General features: G+C 52.5%; 1 protein-coding gene across 2 annotated transcripts in view; it reads right to left on the bottom strand.

The window, feature by feature from the left end:
• Positions 1-11,169: 11,169 nt before the first annotated feature.
• Positions 11,170-18,502, bottom strand: part of OCA2 (OCA2 melanosomal transmembrane protein) — a 65,397-nt gene continuing 58,064 nt past the window's right edge. For both annotated transcript variants that reach the window (XM_016200712.2, XM_087829214.1), the window contains one exon: positions 11,170-11,300. In XM_016200712.2, the coding sequence (XP_016056198.2) occupies positions 11,216-11,300 (85 nt within the window). In that variant the 3' untranslated portion in view covers positions 11,170-11,215. The remainder of the gene's footprint in view (positions 11,301-18,502) is intronic.

Genomic DNA, 18,502 nt, shown 5'->3' with positions numbered 1-18,502 from the left:
TTTAGAGAGAAAGGAATGGGCGGTGGGGGCGAGGGCAGGAGAGAAACACTGATTGATGTGAGTTGACTGGTTACCTCCCGCACGTGACCCGACCAGGGCTGGGGACTGGACCTACAACCCAGGTAACGTGCCCTTGACTGGGAATCGAACCCATGACCCTTCTGTGCACAAGCTCACGCTCTAACCACTGAGCCACACCGGCCAGGGCATGAATGTGTATTTTTTTTAAAACCTGAGTGGCTCTAGTGTCTTTGGAGCAAATGCTGAGCATGGCAGGATCAGACACAAATGCAAATAATTATCCTAGCACTAGCAGGGCACGGGGTGGGGGAGGCAGTGGGTGCGAATGTTGCTTTTGACTCTGTCACCAGGAGCAAAACCTCACTTCTGGGACCGAGAGTTGAGAACTGGGGGAAAAACAGAGGGGAGTCGACTCGAATGAAAAGACGGGCAGAAGGTGGAAGCGAGGGCTTTGCAAATAACCCCAAGGGGTTATTCCCCTCGGGGACGGAGGGGGCTGTTGCAACGCAGGGGACGGTGCTCTGACCTCGGCATCTACAAGCATCTCAGCCGCCAGGCACTGCCCTGCCTGCCCTGGAGGGACGCGGGAGGCCGGGGAGGACTCCACTGCGCAGCCAACAGCATAAGTGGGGCTCAAACACGTGGGTTTGGGAGCCTGGAGGGCCTGCTCCCCGGGGCCGGGTAAGCCTTCCCCAAGCCCCGGCTCCCTCCCGGCCCCCTGGGGGTGTGGCTGTGCTGAGACCCGGAGGCGTGGGCCGGGCGGCCCTGGGACATGACGAGAGCTCGCTAACGGGGACCTGGAAAAGATGCTTTCCGAGGGGACCGTGCGAGAGAAGCATCGCGTGTTAGAACGCCACCAAGCGCATCGGTTCGCTGGCCGCCCGTCGTTACCTCTCGCAGACCCTCTCCTGCGGGGCCTGTGCGGGAAGATAGCAGTTTGGGGAGGATCCCTGCAAACCCTTTTTATTACTAAAGCTCCTTTAGAGGGCTCGTTGTGTGAGTCGAGAATACAGCTTTGGCCCTGGCCGGTGTGGCTCAGTCGCTGTGCACAGAAAGGTCGCCGGTTCGATTCCTGGGCACGCACCCGGGTTGAGGGTTTGAGTCCCGATCAAAGGCAACAGATGGATGTTTCTCTCTCTGTCTCTCTCCCTCCCCCCTCTGAAAAAAATCAATGAAAACATATATTTTTTTAAAAAAAACAATATATAGCTTTGGCTCAAACTGGAGGAGAAATGCTGAAAACCTGCTGTGCATCTTTCCAGGAGCGTCTCGTGCTGAGGGACGAGGACTGAGTGCCTGGAGTCCCACGCTTGTCCCCGAGACCAACCCTGAGCTGGTCCAGTTTACTCCGAGTTACACTTTGAACCGAAAACTAAAGCCTTTTATCCAGTTAGTTCGACAAAAGCTTTAGTGTAATCTATTCGGTTCCTGGCCGGTGGAGATCAGCCTGGAGGCGCAATTATCATAAATCCCTGCGACTCGGCGGGTATGTGCTGAGTGTCCATTGGGCAGCCGGAGCGTCACCCCTGTGCCTCCCCTCGGTGCTGTGATTTGCGCTGAACAATCCAGCTTCATTCTGACCGGGGCCAGCGGGTCCTCGGGGAACCGAGGCTTTGGGCAGGTACGTGGGACACCCCTCTGCTAACAGTGCCCCTTGGAGAGAACATCAGTGTGGTTTTGCTTCGGAGCCACTCTCCAAGAACACTTATTTCGGGAAATAGACGCAACTGAAACCCGCGGCGTCCAGGTCCTTTCATCTTTGGTGACCCGATGGCCTGAAAGGAGCGAGGCCTCGCAGTGACTGGCTGGTGGGCCTTTGATCCCGGCCGGGCCTGCTGTTCTCTCTGATTCCTCCAGGATGGAGCGGCTGGGGGGCTGTTGGGTTGGTTTTCCGACCAGCTTGCTCTGTTACTGTGCTTTTACGAACAGTTAGAGAAAGCCCTGGCCAGCGTGGCTCGGTGGTTAGAGCATCGGCTTAAGCACTGAAGGGTCACTGGTTTGATTCCCGGCCCAGGGCGCATACCTGGGGTGCTGTCATCTTCCAAGTCGGCCACGGCCCAGGACCGCATCTGGGGCGCTCCGGGTGCTCTCGGCCTGCAGCCTGCACGGCTGGGAAGGGATCCAGCCACAGAGAGACAAGCAGGGGCCCAGACTCTGCTCCCAGTCCCCAGGGGGGTCACCCTGCAGCCCAGCGGGGGGCCTGTGGCCGACAGAGGGCAAAGGATCCGCTGCTTCCAGCTCCTGTTTTCAAAGACGGTGGAGGAATGGAAACCCCCAGACCTGGCCTGACTTGACCGACGGCCTGATCGTCAGATGTCCACTTGGCTTAGGACCTTATTAAAAAATCACCTTAGGTTTCGGTTTTGTTTGTTGTTGTGAATCTTCACCGGAGGATATTTTTTCTGTTGATTTTTAGAGAGAGTGGGAGGGAGAGAGGCAGAGAGAGAGAGAGAAACATCAGCTGGTTGGGGGCAGGCGGGAAGGAGGGGAGTCAGCGCACAGATGGACCCTGCAGCCCAGGCACGTGCCCTTGACCGGGAAAGGAACCCTCGGCCCTTTGGTGCTAGAGCCAATGCTCTAACCACTGAGCCGCACCAGCCTGGGCTGGCCCCAAACAATTTGAAATCAAGAAAAGCAAGCTCTCCCGGCCGGGCATGGCTCAGAGGTTGAGCGTGGACCTAGGATCCAGGCGATCGGGGTTCGATTCCCGGTCAGGGCACATGCCCGGGTTGTGGGCTCGATCAATGACTCCCTCATCATTGATGTTTCTCTCTCTCTCCCTCTCCTTTCCTCTCTCTGAAATCAATAAAGAAATATTTTAAAAAAACCAAATTCTATTTTAAAAAAAAGGCAAACTCACCCTGGCCGCTTGGGCTCCGTGGTTAGAGCGTTGGCCGGAGCACAGAAGGGTTGAGGGTTCTGTTCCCCACCAAGGGCACGTACCTGGGTTGTGGGTTCGATCCCCAGCTTGCTCCCATCAGGGCTCATGCAGGAGGCAACCGATCGCTGTGTCTCCCTCGAATCACGTCTCTCTCTCTCTCCCCCCCCTTCTTTCCCTTCTTTCCTTCCCTCCCTTCCACTCTCTCTAAAAATCAATGGAAAAAATATCCTCGGGGTGAGAGTTAATAAAAAAAAAAAAACGCCAAGTCCATCGGGTCTCAAGGCAAAGCTGTGGCCCTCGGTGGCCCTCGGCTCCACCCTCTGGATCTGCATCTTCCCGTTCCTGACACACAGCCCCTGGGACAGCCCGGTGCCGTCACCCGCCTGTCTCCTGCCAGGAGAATTTTCAGGTCTAACCATCTTCTTTCGGTTTTACTCTCTCTCTGCTTTCGGCCCAAGCAGGCCCCGCTTCTGCTGGTTTCAAATCCCCGACAGCCTCGCGGGTGACGCGCGTATGTCATGGAGCGTCCGCCACCTGGGCAAGCCCGGCCCCACTTCTCGTTGCTGCGACGGCCGAGGGACGGTGACATTTAGCTCCTTAGATGCTCTCGGGCTTGGCTGAGACGATCTGTGAATGACATTTTCCATCTCCTTAAAAAGACTTGTGCCCGGAATCCTCTGACCTTTCTATTTTCCCGCAGCATTTACAGAAGGTCGTCCAGCCTCTCCTGACAGGTAATCTCTTCATTTGCGACCTAGACGGTCTGAGGATTTCTCCCGCCATCGAGGCCTGGTTCCTTTTTGTTGAACAGTTCTTTTAATTTTTTTGTTAATTTTTCCACTGATTTTGAGAGACAGGGGAAGGGAGGGAGGGAGGGAGGGGGAGAGAGAGAGAAACATTGATGTGAGAGAGACGCGCTGGTCGCCTCCCGCATGTGACCTGACCAGGCCAGGAATCCGACCTGCCACCTTTGGGCGTCGGGCATCGGGGACGGCGCTCCCACCACCTGCCAGACCGGCCCAGGCAGCCCCGCTTTTCATTTCTCTTCCTCTGTTTCTCGTACAATTGCAAACCACTTAGGGGTTGTCTTTTCCACACCGCGGCAGGACGTGCTGAGCTTTCTACCAGAGCTCCCTCTTCCGCACAGTATCTAATATTCCCCAGCGGCCCCATATCTAGCAGCGCCCTGCTCGCGACGGTTTCGAGGTGCCCTAGGCTGCGCGTGGGTTTCTCTGCCCCGCTCCTCGCTTCCTCCTGAGCCCTCCGGGGCGATTCGTGACATCAATTTTCCAAATAGTCTGTTCAGGGCAACTGGAGCTTTTTCTAGCATCTCCAGATTCCCCCCCGTCTCTTCCCACTTTCCAATTTCAAGCCACTTCCACATTTTTTAAAAAAATATGCTTTTGCCCGGCCGGGCGTGGCTCAGCGGTGGAGCGTCGACCTAGGATCCAGGCGATCGGGGTTCGATTCCCGGTCAGGGCACAGGCCCGGGTTGCGGGCTGCAGCCGATCAATGACTCTTATCACTGATGTTTCTAGTTCTCCCTCTCCCTCTCCTTTCCTCTCTCTGAAATCAATAAAGATATATTTTAAAATAAAAATAAAAATATGCTTTTATTGATTTCAGAGGAAGGAAGGGAGAAACATCAATGACTGGCTGCCCCCTGCACGCCCCCCCATCAGGGATGGAGCCTGAAACCCGAGCATGTGCCCTGAACGGGAATCGAACCAAAGACCTTCAGTGCACAGGACGACACCCAACCCACTGAGCCACACCGGCCAGGGCTCCTTGTTTTTTAAACCAGCTGAAGGTACAGTTTCCATTTTTTTCCAGCCCTGGTCACCCTGGGCGTCTCCGCTGATTAAGTAGAACGGCCAACCCAGCTCCCATAACTTGACCTCGTGTCCCAGGACCGCCGGCCCGGCTGCAAGGTCACTTTGCACACCTCCGCTGTGCGGACTGAAGTTTCCACCCGCTGTGCCTTTGATTATAACATTGAACTTCAAATTCCAAAGGCAATGATGGATTGTGTGCGATGTCTTCAAAAATTGTCTCGTAAAACTCATCCACGGCGCCATAAAATCACATCGGGCCTCCGAATTTATGGTGCCGATGTGTTCTTTCGGAAAGGAAAACACTTGTGCAAAACATGATTAAGCAGCGAGAGCTATTTTAGCTCTGACGTGTGGATCGCTCGCAAATCACATCTCTCTTTTGGAAAAGAAAATGCTGATGGTATTTTATTTTGTGGTCGGTGCAGAGATTCCTCACATGTGGGATTTAGCCTCAGCCTCCCGGCAGGAAAAGAGAAAGTGTGTCCTGGCCGGTGCGGCTCAGCGGGTCGGGCGGCATCCCTGGGCTGGAAGGTCTCGGGTTCGATTCCCGGTCAGGGCACATGCCCGGCAGGGGGTTCGCAGGAGGCAGAGGGGGGGATGTTTCTCTCTCCCTTCCTCTCTGTCTACAAAAAATCGATTAAGAAAATCTTTAAAAACAGACTCAAAGGAAATGAATATATGGCGATGTGACAGTGAAGCTGTTTACAGAGAGAAATGCTGAGCTACATCTCTCTGGGATTTAATGAAGCATCAACGAGCCTCATACACATCGCCCGGCGCTCTCCTCGGGGTGGGGGCAGGATGGGGGTCCTGGGTGCCGTGGGCTCGGGAGAGAAAGACAGACTCTCCCTCGAAAGGACAGAGGTTCCTGGCGGCAGCTTTAAATACAACTTAACATACCAGGACCCCAGGGTGGGTTCTCACCTTCTCCCTTATGTTTATTCCAACGAGAAAATCATGGGATCCAGCCCTGGGCAGGTAGCTCAGCTGGTTAGAGCGTCTCCCAATACGCCAAGGTTGTGGGTTTGATCCCCGGTCGGGGCACATACAAGAATCAGCCAGTGATGCTAAATAAGTGGAACAGCAGATCGACGTCTCTCTCTCTCTCTCTCTCTCTCCCTTCTCTCTGTCTCTAAAAATCAGTCACATATGGTCTAGTGAGGGTTTTTAAAGGCGACGGCATCTGGGGGGCTGTGACCCAGGAGGTGAGCCCCGTGGAGAACGTTCCGCTCGCTGCCCTGCAGGCCTGGCGCCCCCTAGAGCTGTGGGGTCCCGAGGACGTTTTCGAGGCCGGTCGAGGATGGGACAGCGCTCAGCTGGGCCTGCACGTGTGCTGCGACCTGCCTGCCACACGCTCGGGGACCGGGATTCCTCTCTTTCTAACTGCGCCCTCTCTCAGGTGTTTCCATAAACCTGAGCCCATTCATGACTTTTGGAGACAATAAAGTTACAAAAATAGGGCCCGGGAATATTGTCCTTTATTGCTTTGGTTCTGTCCAATGGGAAGAAATAAATTCGATTGGCGTTTATTTATATTCTCAAATTGCCAGTTACGGAAAATTGGGGCCAAGGATAATGACAACTGTGTATAAAAAGCAATGAACAGACAGGAAAAGCGCTCTTGGCGGCAGGCCCCAGGTGACCCCGAGCCCATTAGCGCTCCTCTCTGAGCAGTGGCTGGTCGCTAATGGAGCCGTTCCTGTTGTTGTTGTTCATTCTCACGGAGGATGTTTTTTTCCATTGATATTTTTAGAGAGAGAGGAAGGGAGGGAGAGAAACAGCGATGTGAGAGAGACACACTGATTGGGTTCCTCCTACACGCGTCCCACCTGGGGCCGGGGATCGAACCTGCAGCCCAGGGGTCAAACCCGTAACCCTCGGGTGATGGGCTCTTACCACTGAGCCACACCGGCCAGGACGATGGCCGTGTCTTTTGAACCAGTCGGTGTGGTTAAACTACTATCAGGGAACCTAAAAAGCTCGGGGTTAAAAGACATGCATCAGACGTCGCCCTGAATGGCTACAGGAGGGGCCCACTGGCCAAGGGACCCCAGCGGGCACCGCGGGCACCGACCTCCTCTCACTCCCTGCGGGAAAGGATTGTTCCCACCTGCGCCCGGTGTGTGCCTGGTTCCCCGTGGGGACTCCGACTCCACGGGTGACGCCGCGGCTGAGCCTGGGTGGGCAACGTCACTGTCCTCCGCGCAGGGGGACCCTCGCCAGGGTTTGGTAGCTGGCGAGATCGGAACTCGGGCTCAGTTTGTCTGAACTGCCGGCTGCTTTGCTCGGATGTTGCTCTATTGAAACAGGAGTTGGTCCCCTAGTTTCGCCACGGTAGCCGTCCAGGCCAGACGCAGACCCTGCACCCCCCGCCCTTCATCTCATGATGAATTAGGGGACACGCAAAGCGTTTCTCTGATGGACTGGCCACGAGGAAAAATGTTTGTCCCGGGAACCAGGGAACCACCCGGGGAAAGCGCGCTCTGCGCAGGACTCAGAGGCACCCCTCCCTTCGCCAGCCCACCCCGTCTGATGTCACTCACCCGTCTGAAGCTCGTGTGCCCCCCTAAAAAGGCACTCCCCCTCTCTCAGACACGGATCGCGTGTCCTCAAATTGCAATAAAACTGATGTGCGTCCTGGCCCGGTTGCCCGGTGGGTAGAGCGTCGGCCTGCGCACCAGAGGGTCTAGGGTTCGATTCCCACCGGTCGGGGTGTGTTCAGAAGGCAACCAATCGATGTTTCTCTCTCTCCCCCTCCCTCTCTAAAAATTAATGGAAAAAATATCCTCCGATGAGAATTAACAAAAAATTGATCTCCATCTTCGCCTAACTTTTGTCTTTGACCCGAGGATGGACGGGCCCCCGCCCTTCAGCACCCTCGCTTCATTCAGGGAGCTCTGCCTTCCAATGAACAAGGGGTGAAGTGCTCCCCTGGCCGGCGGCCTGCAGGGTCACCCTGGCCCTCGTCTCCGGCCGCTGCGACAAGGACTCCACCCCCACCCCGGGGAGGCCCACGGCCTGGGCACCCACTGCCTGCTCTCGTCTCCAGGGCCCTCCGCCGACCGCTCGCTTCAGGTGTCAGCTCAGATCCCTCCCCGGCTCCGCCACCGAAAACCGCTGACCGTTCAGAACTGCTGGCCATTTACAGCTGCTGACCGTTCAAAACTCCTGGCCAGAGGAAAACAAACTGGCGGCGTAGGTCACAGCTGCACCCGCCGCCTCCCACAACCACATCAAAAATCACAACTAAAATCCAGAACCACCAGCACTCGGAGCCTCCTGAGATCTGGCTACACAGAAGCCCCACAGCCAGGGAGCTGAGGAAGCACCGAGACCAGTGGGGGGGTGACGCGGGCGGGTCGGGGCTGAATTGTGGAGAGGCGGCCGCGGGCCCACACCCGGTGCCGTGGATTAAACCCGGGAGGGAATCTCGGTGGTGGGGGTTTCCTGGAGGAGCGAGGGGTCCCAGCCCACAGCAGCCCCAGCCCAGGGCTCCAGGCCGGGAAGAGACGTCCCCACAACTCCGGGCTGTGAAACCAGCGGGGACTGTCCCTGAGGGTCGCGGAGGCCGCGGGAGCCCCAGCAGCTCCTCTCAAGGGCCCGGCGCGGACTCACCCGGACGCTCCCTCTGAGCCCAGCGCCGGGAGCAGCCTGAAGGGACCCGGGACACTCGGGGAGAGACTGACCTGCCTGAGATCCGGGCGAGAGGCCGAGGGCGGCTTCCTCCCGGGCAGAAGGGCTGGCGGAGGCCATGGCTCCTGTGGCGAGTCCTCCCCGCACAGCCGGCAGGCGGGCACCATGTTTGAGTCGCCAGCGCCTGACGCACACCGTTGGCCCCGCCCCGTGATTCCCGGAGGCCCCGCCCCCCCACCTGCAGCTCATCCAGGCCATTTCCAGGGGCTTTTCTGTGCCAGTTGCCCCTCCAGCCTCATGCTTAGAACTTTCCTAAAATCTCTCAAACAAGCAGCAGCAGGCCCCATACAGCTTGATAAGCGGCCCCAGGCCTGGCACTAGCGGCAGCTGCATTGGCTCATAGCTGGGGCTCTCCTGGGGACCTCCAAGCCCAGCACAAGCACCAGCCATCTAGGGACTGCTGTGTAGCTCACGCTGGGGGGCCCTGGGCAAGGCACTGGCACAGGCTGACTTTGCACCTCCCGGGAGGCCTCAGAGACAGTGCACCTGGTGGTCAGACTCAACCACGCTGGATTACAACCCTACCACAGCCACGAGTGACACACTCAAGGGGCGCACTTGGTGAACACCAAAGCCCCACTGAAGTAAATCCTGCTCCATAGGGGTGTCTCCAGCACAGCAGCTCTTTGGCTGTAGCTGCAGCTGGTCCTCACAGACGATTGGCCCGGGGGTCAATTCCTCCCAGTGATGCCAAGAGCAACCAAGGCTCAACTACAACAGGACAGTGCACACAGACCACACAGGGGAGCACCTAGAAGGCCCAGCTTAGGTGACTGGGGAGGCTGAGCCCCTGGACCCTACAGGACACCTACTGCACAGAGCCACTCTACAAATTCCAGGAGACACAGCAGCTCTACCTAATACATAGAAACAAACACCTGGAAGCAGCCAAAATGGGGAGGCAAAGAAACATGTCACAAAGAAAAGGACAGAACAAATCTCTAGAAGAGGAATGAAATGAAATAGATCCAAGCAAGCTAACAGATAGAGAGTTCAGAATTTTGGTTTTAAGGATGTTTAAGCAAACTATTAGGGAAATAACTGAGAAAATCAATAACATAATAAAGCACCAATTTGAAATGAAGGCTACAGGAACTGAAATGAAGAATAATTTATAGGGAATCAACAGTAGAGTAGAGGACGATGAGAATCAAATCAGCAATTTGGAACATGAGGAAACAGAAAACATCCAACCAGAAAAGCAAAAAGAAAAAAGAATCCAGAAATATGAAAATAGTATAAGGGGCCTCTGGGGCAACTTCAAGAGGCCCAACATTCGTATTATTGGGGTGCCAGAAGGGGCAGAAAGAGAGCAAGAAATTGAAAACTTATTTGAAAAAAATAATTACAGAAAACTTCCCCTACCTGGAGAAAGAAATCGACTTACAAGTCCAGGAAGCACAGAGGGTCCCAAACAAAAGGAACCCACAGAGGCCCACAGCAAGACACATCACCATTAAAATGCCAAAGGTTAAAGATAGAGAAAGAACCTTAAAAGCAGCAAGAGAAAAGCAGAGGTCCCAGGAAGTATCTTCGTGCCCAGGTAGCCTGCGCGGAGACGGAAATGAAGACCAGGTCCCGAGTCCGGGCAGAGCCAGGGCCCGACGAGGCAGAGCAGACGCGACCTGGGCTGAAGCACCAGGCCCGGCCCTCCTGCCCCCGGCTCTGCTCCTGCCTCAGCTCTCCTGATGCGCAAAACACCGCATTTAACAAATGTTTCCGGAGTCTGCGGGGCCGGCACCTGAGTGCACCGACCACACTGCTGTGCAATTGAGGGAAGTAGCCCACCCTGCCTTCTCTGGAGGGAATTTTTTCCATTGATTTTTAGAGAGAGTAGGAGGGAGGGGGAGGGAGAGAGAAACATTGATGTGAAAGAGGGACATCGATTGGTTGCCTCCTTCACACGCCCCAACCCTGACCAGGGATCAAACCTGCAACCCTTTGGTGCACAGGCCAACACTCTAACCACTGAGCATACCAGCCAGGGCCTGATGACCTTCTTTAAGTCAAATTTCTAGGCTATTATTACTATAATTATTATTATTTCAATCCTCACTCAAGGACATGCTTAGAGAGAGGGAAGCAGGGAGAGAGAAACATCAATCAGCTGCCTTCCCTACGTGCCCAGCCTGGGGATTGAACCCACAACCCAGGTATGTGCCTTGATCGGGAATCCAACCAGCAACCTTTCGGTGCACAAGGCGATGCTTAACCAATGGAGCCGCTCCGGCCGAGGCAAATTTCCAGACTTTTCATCGATGACATGAAAACTCCAGAGTGCAATATAGGCACAAAATGCAATTTTACATAATCTAAACTACTAAAAAAAAAAAAAAAAAAATGACCAGGTGAACAAATTCTAAGACCTTTTGCCAAGAGAAAGTTTATTTTTTTTTAATACACAAAATGCTTCCTTACAAACCGCACGCCTCTCCCAGGACGAGCGTGTCTCTGGAGGGTGCACAGTCTGAGCGCTGACTATGCTACATGAAAAGTGACTACAGGAAGAAACACCGCAGGCAGCCTCAGGGGAAGGGACGCCTGAACAGCCAAGCCGTTTGGGGTGCATTCTGGCATTTGTGTCTTTTCTTAGAGCGTAGCAGGAAGAGTCATGAACTATACATGCTTCCTGCAGGGGAGTCTGGGGAACGTGGGTGCCAGATGTCTACGCTCCACGGCACCCCACGTAAGCACCTTTCTTCTCACAAGGGTGGTCCTGGGGGCGTGTTCTCTGGATGTGGGTGGCGGGCGGCTCAGGGTCCCCGGTCTGCAGGTGGTGTTTCTATCAATTCCACCCCATCACGACATGCACGACCAGCAGGTAGCACATCCCGACCGTGCAGGAGACGACCATCATTGGGAAGCCCAACCTGAAACACAGAGACACGTGGGTTGCGGTGCTGGTATCGTTGTATTTGAGCCAGTTATCAGTTCACTGGAGAGGAGCACAGGGAAGGCCGAGCAGACGCACGCCCAGTGAGGTCTGGGTGACACACCTGTCAGTCACACCCGGGAGCAGGACACGGGCCAGAGTAGGGGGGGGGGGCACTGGAAGCCAGGGAAGATCCGAGATGCTTCAGCTACTGAGCAAAGGAGCCCCTGCCCGCTGGCTCTCCTGCCCTCTTGGTTCTCTTGCTGCTCATGCCTGACTCCTGGCTTGCGGGGCTCTCACGGCCCAGATGGCCCACAGCCTGTGGACCCCACGCACAAGGGACTAACGGACTGGAACGAGCCTGATGCTGCCCCGGCCCCGGCTCCACCATGGAAAGGGGACTCTGGACACTGGCTTTGCTTCCAGCTCTGCTGGCTCCCCAACAGCTCTTCTTCCAGGACTGGATTAAGGGAAATGGGACGTTGCCCACTGAGGGGTATAATTCCACACAAATAAAGCTTTTTACCACATCTCACATCTCATCCTCCCCTGGGGGCCTCCGGAAATGTTCATTCCAGACGCGCCCCAAGAACCCCATTCCCGCTGGCAAAGGAGAAAGACCGTCCACGCAGTTCTCTGAGAACAGCACCTGCTGTGTGTTGAGACCCAGGGGATCCAAAGTCATCATTACGTTGTTACTGCAGAGAATACGGCCCTGGGAGCTTTATGTCTCCACAGTCAGTTACCTCTTGTCATTAGAAATCAGAACCTTGGTCTTAGCCTCGGAGACCTGGACGCCCGCCTCTGTTAGACAGACATCCCCCACTGTGTGCCATTTTATTGGAGACCTGCTGAAAATGTTTGCCATGCTTTTAATTGAGTTTCGGAACCTCAATTTGTTCCAACTTGATGTTTCATTCTAAGGCGACTGTCTGCTCTCATAAATTTCGCTCCAGAGATACCCAAGTGCGCCATCGGACACATGGCCACCGTTCCATCAACACTCTCGTCTCAGACTGGACGTTTCTAGGATAAAAGAGTCAGTAGCGAAGGAAGAAAGGGGTCACACATACGGTGAGGGGAGATGTGACCGCGGGTGGTGGGCACACAATGCAATATACACACAACGTACCATAGAATCGTACACTTGAAACCTATGTCATTTTATCGCCCAATGTCACACCAGTAAATTTAATTAAAAATAAATAAATGTGCCCTGGCCAGTGTGGCCCAGTGGTTAGAGTGCTGGCCCATGCACCAAAGGGTCACAGGTTCGATTCCTGGTCAAGGGCAGGTACCCGGGCTGCAGGTTTGATCCTGGGCCCCAGTTGGGTCCTATGCGGGAGGCACCCAATCCATGTGTCTCTCTCACATCCATGTTTCTCTCCCTCTCTCTCTCTTCCCCTCCCTCCTTCCCTCCCTTCCACTCTCTCTAAAAATCAGTGGGAGAGATATCCTCAGGTGAAGATTAACAAAAAAATAATAATAATAAAATAAATAAACAATAGTAATAAATGCGAAACCAAGAAAAAGAGTCAGCTGCCCCACAAAGCACTGGATTGTGGGCTCTGGTGGATAAAGTTTCCCTTTGGATGACTCAAAATGCCCCTTGTGCTCATGGCTCCTAATTTCTATTCCCCGCAGCAACGTGGAACTGCCATGTCTCTGGGCAGCCCCCCCCCCCCCCCACTTCTCCCAGGGCCAGGTCACCCAGGCCCCCAGCTCCTTCTGGGATAAAAGGTCTTTAAGTCCTGAGCCATCCTCCTGCTCTGCGTGTGGGCTAATTCCTAAGCGTTTCTCCCACCTACATATGCAAAGCAAATTGTCCCAGCCCAGCCTCCAGAGGGTTTGCATCTCTGGTATTTTGCTCTCAAAGATGACAACACTAGACGTTCCCTTTGTCATTAACCACCACTGACCTCCTGAGATCTCCAAACGTCAGGAGGTTTAAACTGGGATCCTAAAATCTATCTTTTTCTTTTGGGTGAGTTATCATCTTTGATCATCGCGTCACCCTTTCTAAACACCATAAAAATAACTAACATGTTAGACATTAAAATGCTAGAATTATAAAATTAAAAACGGCTTTGGGGGTGATCGCGTCTAAAGCAACCTTTAAAGGATCCAAAGCCTGGGCCAAAAAGCGATTCGCAGCATTTGGTTCCTTTAGGACGTTTTTCAGCCTCTCCTGCTGAGGGGGAGCCATCAGAAGTTTCTGCTCTGCGGTGACTTACGTGCTGTTTCGAAGAGGAAATGAAGATTGAACCCAATTTTTTTGTCTCGCTTAGTCTTCTCTCTCTCTCTCTTTTTTTCTTTTTCACACCATAATGGCCCTTGGGAATATTCCAGTATATTTCAATATATATTCCAAAACTGATGAAAAACCATTTATATTTAAATAAAAGCTAAGTTATTTCCAACAGGCCCAACTCCAATGTCTACTATTCCCCTTCCCCCAGCCTCCCAAGTCACCCACTTCATGCCCATGACCCCCGTTGCAAGTTATGTTGAGAACTAAGATCTGGCCCTGGCTGGTGTGCTCAGTGGTTAGATCTTTGGTGGACGCATCCAAGGGCCTCGGGTTTGATTCCCAGCCCAGGGCAGGCACCTGGGCTGCAAGTTCCATCTCCGGCCCGGTGCAGGAGGCAACCAATCGGTGTGTCTCTTTCACATCAATGTTTCTCTCTCTCTCCCTCTCTCTCTCTCTCCCTTCCACTCTCTCTAAAAACCAATGGAAAAAATATCCTCGGGTGAAGATTAACCAAAAATAATAATAATAATAATAATTGAGATCTATGCTGGAAAGCTGGTACCAGAGCCTAGACAACTGTCAAATTTCATCCCCACAAAAGAGCAAAGAGGAATATGTGGGGAGAGCATATAGATGCCAGAAATGCAAAGGAGATTGCAACCTAAATATATGAAAAATTGGAAAATCTCCAAAAACATGGACAGAGAAATAAGAATGAACGTTATAATGATACGGAAGATGAAAAAAAAATTGGAAAGAAACTCTGGCAAATGACATTGGAAGACATCTTACTATATTCTTGGTGGAAATCAATGAACACTATACTGGGGGGGTTCAGATCTAATGAGTAAGTGTTGCTTGGTCTGCAGAGAAGAGCCCCCTGCAGACTGCAGGTGAAGATGTTGCTCCCTGGGGTCGGCTGAGCTCAGGTGAGCACTTTCCTTGTAAGAGGGCACGTTAGGGCCACACTCGGTAAGTGTGTTTCTGTGAAAACCCAGGTCCCAGTGGAGGAACCCCACTGAGATGAAACAGGGGGGGAAAAAGATAGTTTGCTCTTCCCGACTGCATGCCTCCAAGACAAAATACAGCCGTCTGAAGAAAGTGTGGAGCTTGTCCAACAGAACATGGCTGAAGGCACTTCCTAATGCAAGTTGAGGGCAATCTATCTTTCTTGGCCAAATTGAAAACCACTGCAAAAACATCAATCCCCATAAAAGTCAACCTTTCTGAGACGAATCAATCCTTTGCTTGTGTTACCACGAATCAGCCATTCCACAGATTTCACTAAGAAAGCCGCCTGCAAATTGCTTTGCAGAGGTGCCGCTACGTGATTCTCAAAGGGTCATGACTCAGAGGACAGGGACTGAAAACAGCTGGCCCTGGTCATGGCACAGAATTCAGCACCTTTCCGCCCCTCCCCCTAAACGTGCCATGGGGCCCATCCTTGATTTATTGGCTCATTTAATATTACATACTGAAAGCTTACAGTCCCCATAGCAACTGCAGACCAAATAAGACAAGTCCCTCCTTTAGCAGCTCATAAATTTGCGGAGGAGACAGACCCATACACGGCTACTGTAACACAGCGTGACGGGAGCGATTACTCTTAACTGGTCCGACTAAGCCTTGTTCATTAACTCATCTATCAGACTTATTGCACCGGGCTCTGGGCTCACCTATGGGGTTACAGGAACATGCATGAGGTGTTCTAAGCAGCGTGGGGAACTCACGCCTCACATGGGACCAGTCAGACTGCCCACCCCACTGCGATCTATGAATATTTTATTAGGAAGGTGAGGGCATGCCAGACGGGAAGCACAGGGCGAGCAGGGGACATGAAGCGTAAAAGTGAAAGTCACTCTGGAAAACAGGCTTCAAGATGAATCCCCAGAACATTAGAGAGAGAGAAAGACGAATTGAGACAGTTTTTGAAATTTATTCCCCACCCCATACATTTCAATTATAAAAATTTTTTAATTTACTGATTTTGAGAGAGAGAAAACCATGGATTTGCTGTTCCACCTATTCATGCATCATTGGTCGCTTCTTGTGTGTGCCCTGACTGGGGATCGAACCCACAACCTTGGCGTATCGGGACTACGCTCTAACCCACTGAGCTACCCAGCCAGGGCCTGCCTCCCTTTCTACCATCCACCTTTCAACAAGCATTTTGAGATGTATGAATAAAGTAGAAAGAAACAGACACAGCCTCAAAAGATAATGCGACCAAGGAAGGCAGGCAAGCAGGACATTTTCAGATTAGAAATTCTAAAGAACTAAGATGAATATGTTAATGGGTAATTTGGGCAGAAATACAGAAACCATGGGGCATAATCAAATGCAAATACTAGAAATGGAAAACATACAAGCAAAGGTGAAAAATGCCTTCGATGGTCTCACCAGTAGACTTGACAAATCTGAGAAAGTAAGAAAACACCAAGCGGAGTAATGGCAAAAAACCCAAACTAAGCCCAAACTATCATATTCAAACTGCTGAAAAACAAAGACAGAGAAATTGTCTTCAGCATCCAGGGAACACTAGCAGGTTACATCCAGAGGAACAAAGGGGAAATTACGGCAGACTTCTTGCCAGACCAATAGAGGCAAAAGATGATGGAGAGACGTCTTTGGAAAGAAAAACATGTCAATATAAAATTCTATACCCATCAAAAAGTACATTTCAAAAATAAGGGGGACCCAGCAATTCCACAACTAGGCATATGTACAAAATATTTGAAAACAGGAATTCAAACAAATCCATAAACACACATGATCATAGCAGCACCACCTCACAAGAGTAAAAAGGTAGAACCAACCCAAACGACCATCAACGCATAAATGGATACACAAAATTTGATATATCTACACAAAACTACAGGCAACAAAAGCAAAAATGGACAAATAGAATTCCTTTATATAACCCCCGTTTTTCCCAAAGGGAGCAACATTTGCAGAGGTCCCATGGTGGTGTAGTGTGAACTTCGGAATCTGAAAGTTTCTCGGGTCCACATGACCCCATTCCCCGTTGCTCTGCTTTGGTTTCCTCTGTGGGAGGGAGGCTGACATACTACCCGGAGTTGTACTGTGTCAACTTTCCGTTGTCCCCTCACCCTGGGGTGAACGTATCCAAGCTCAGTTCCTGCATTTACTCCCCACATTCTGAGTGCTGGTTACAGAGGTGCTGAGCCAGACATGGATAAAACTCTGCATGGCAACCAGCCCCACCGTCTGACCGTCTGAAGTAGAGGTGAGATTCACAGGAAATGCAAAAAGTCGATATTCTCTCTTTCCAGCAACTAAGGTTTACCGAGCACCAAAATGGACAAGCACTGTGCCATCTCAAAGAACCCCGGAAAAAGCCTCACGGTGGGTGGGCTTCCCACCCCACCCCACTTCTCCTTTCCCTGGTGCTCCCTTTCCAATGCAAAGGGCATCTAAGTGGGTTTCATGAATTAAAATGTTCTAGCAGCCTTGGCTGGTGTGGCTCAGTGGTTAGAGTATTGGCCTGAGGACTGAAGGGTCACAGGTTCGATTCCCAGTCAAGGGCATGCATCTGGGTTGCAGGTTCGATCCCCGGCCCACCTGAGGGAGACAACCAATCGAAGTGTGTGTCTCTCTCTCCCTCCCTCCCTTCCACTGTCTCTAAAAGTCAGTGGAAAAGGGAGGATCAGAAAAAATAAAAAATAGAAGGTCTAACCAGTTAGGGGGTGAAATTTCTCACCTGCAGTGAGGCTACACCACCCTCCTGGGCAGTCTGCCCACCCCCTAGCCCCATCTCCCATGCAAGCCACCTGCCCCCACTGGAGCCAGCCCTTCCTCTCTGGGGTTTTTCTGGAGCCATCCACGGTCCACACCTTCCCTACACTGCAGCTGCTACAGCTGCGTTAGAAGCTCTGGGTTTTCACAACCCTGCACCCCTAAGATCCCCTGCACCCTTCCATTGCACACTGGGCTACAATCGCCCTGGTGTCTGCTTGTCTCACCATCAGAGCGCATGCCCCAGCATGCCAAAGAAAGGGCCTGATTTATCTCCGAGTCCCCTCGGCCCAATAAAACCAGGCTGGTTGCCGGACCCATGTGTCTCAGTGGTCGAGCACAGTCCCATGCACCAGGTCTCCAATTCGATTCCTGGTCAGGGCACAGCCTGGATTGCGGGTTTGATCTCCATGCAGGAAGCAGCTGATCAGTGTTTCTCTCTCTCTCTCCCTCTCCCACTTTTTTTTTTTTTTTTTAAACATATCTTTATTGATTTTAGAGAGAGGAAAGGAGGGGGAGAGAGAGAGATAGAAACATCAATGATGAGAGAGTCATTGATCGGCTGCCTAGCCCACAACCCGGGCATGTGCCCTGACCGGGAATCGAACCCCGATCTCCTGGATCCTAGGTCGATGCTCAACCGCTGAGCCACGCCCGGCTAGGCCTCTTTCTAAAAATCAATAAAAACATATTTTAAAAGTAAAAATAATAATAATAATAAAACCAGGCTGGTTTCCCTGAATTAAGACAGCAAGGACTAGAGGCTGGAGAGGAGGGAAGAGGGGGAAAGCGGTGCCCTGTGTGGGCCCAGGGATGCGGCCTAGTGTTGGGGGGTCCAGGGCGGTTCTCAGAGGAGGCGCGTCCAGAGCATGTGGCTGTCTGGTGTCTGCGGGTTTGCCTGCTCCCGGGCGGTTTACAAAACTGGAAATTTCATTTTTACAATCACTGACAACGCGGATCTATCTCATTTATCCAACCAGCTCTGAACGGAGTGGAACTGGGATGCAACTAACTGAGGGATTCGCGAGGCCTCAGGCCAACGGGGTCCTGCCACTCAGAGCTGGCATCTCACACTGCGAGACAGTTTTGAAATCGGACCAGAAATTCATCACCTGTGTGGCTCAGTTAGGCTTTAAAATATGAGGCTGATAGGAAATTAGCTGTGTGCCATCTTAGGGGTGTTCAGTAAGCTA

The sequence above is a fragment of the Miniopterus natalensis genome, chromosome 22 (assembly GCF_054644295.1).
Source record: "Miniopterus natalensis isolate mMinNat1 chromosome 22, mMinNat1.hap1, whole genome shotgun sequence".
NCBI lineage: Eukaryota > Metazoa > Chordata > Mammalia > Chiroptera > Miniopteridae > Miniopterus > Miniopterus natalensis.
This window is presented reverse-complemented; position numbering and strand designations above follow the sequence as displayed.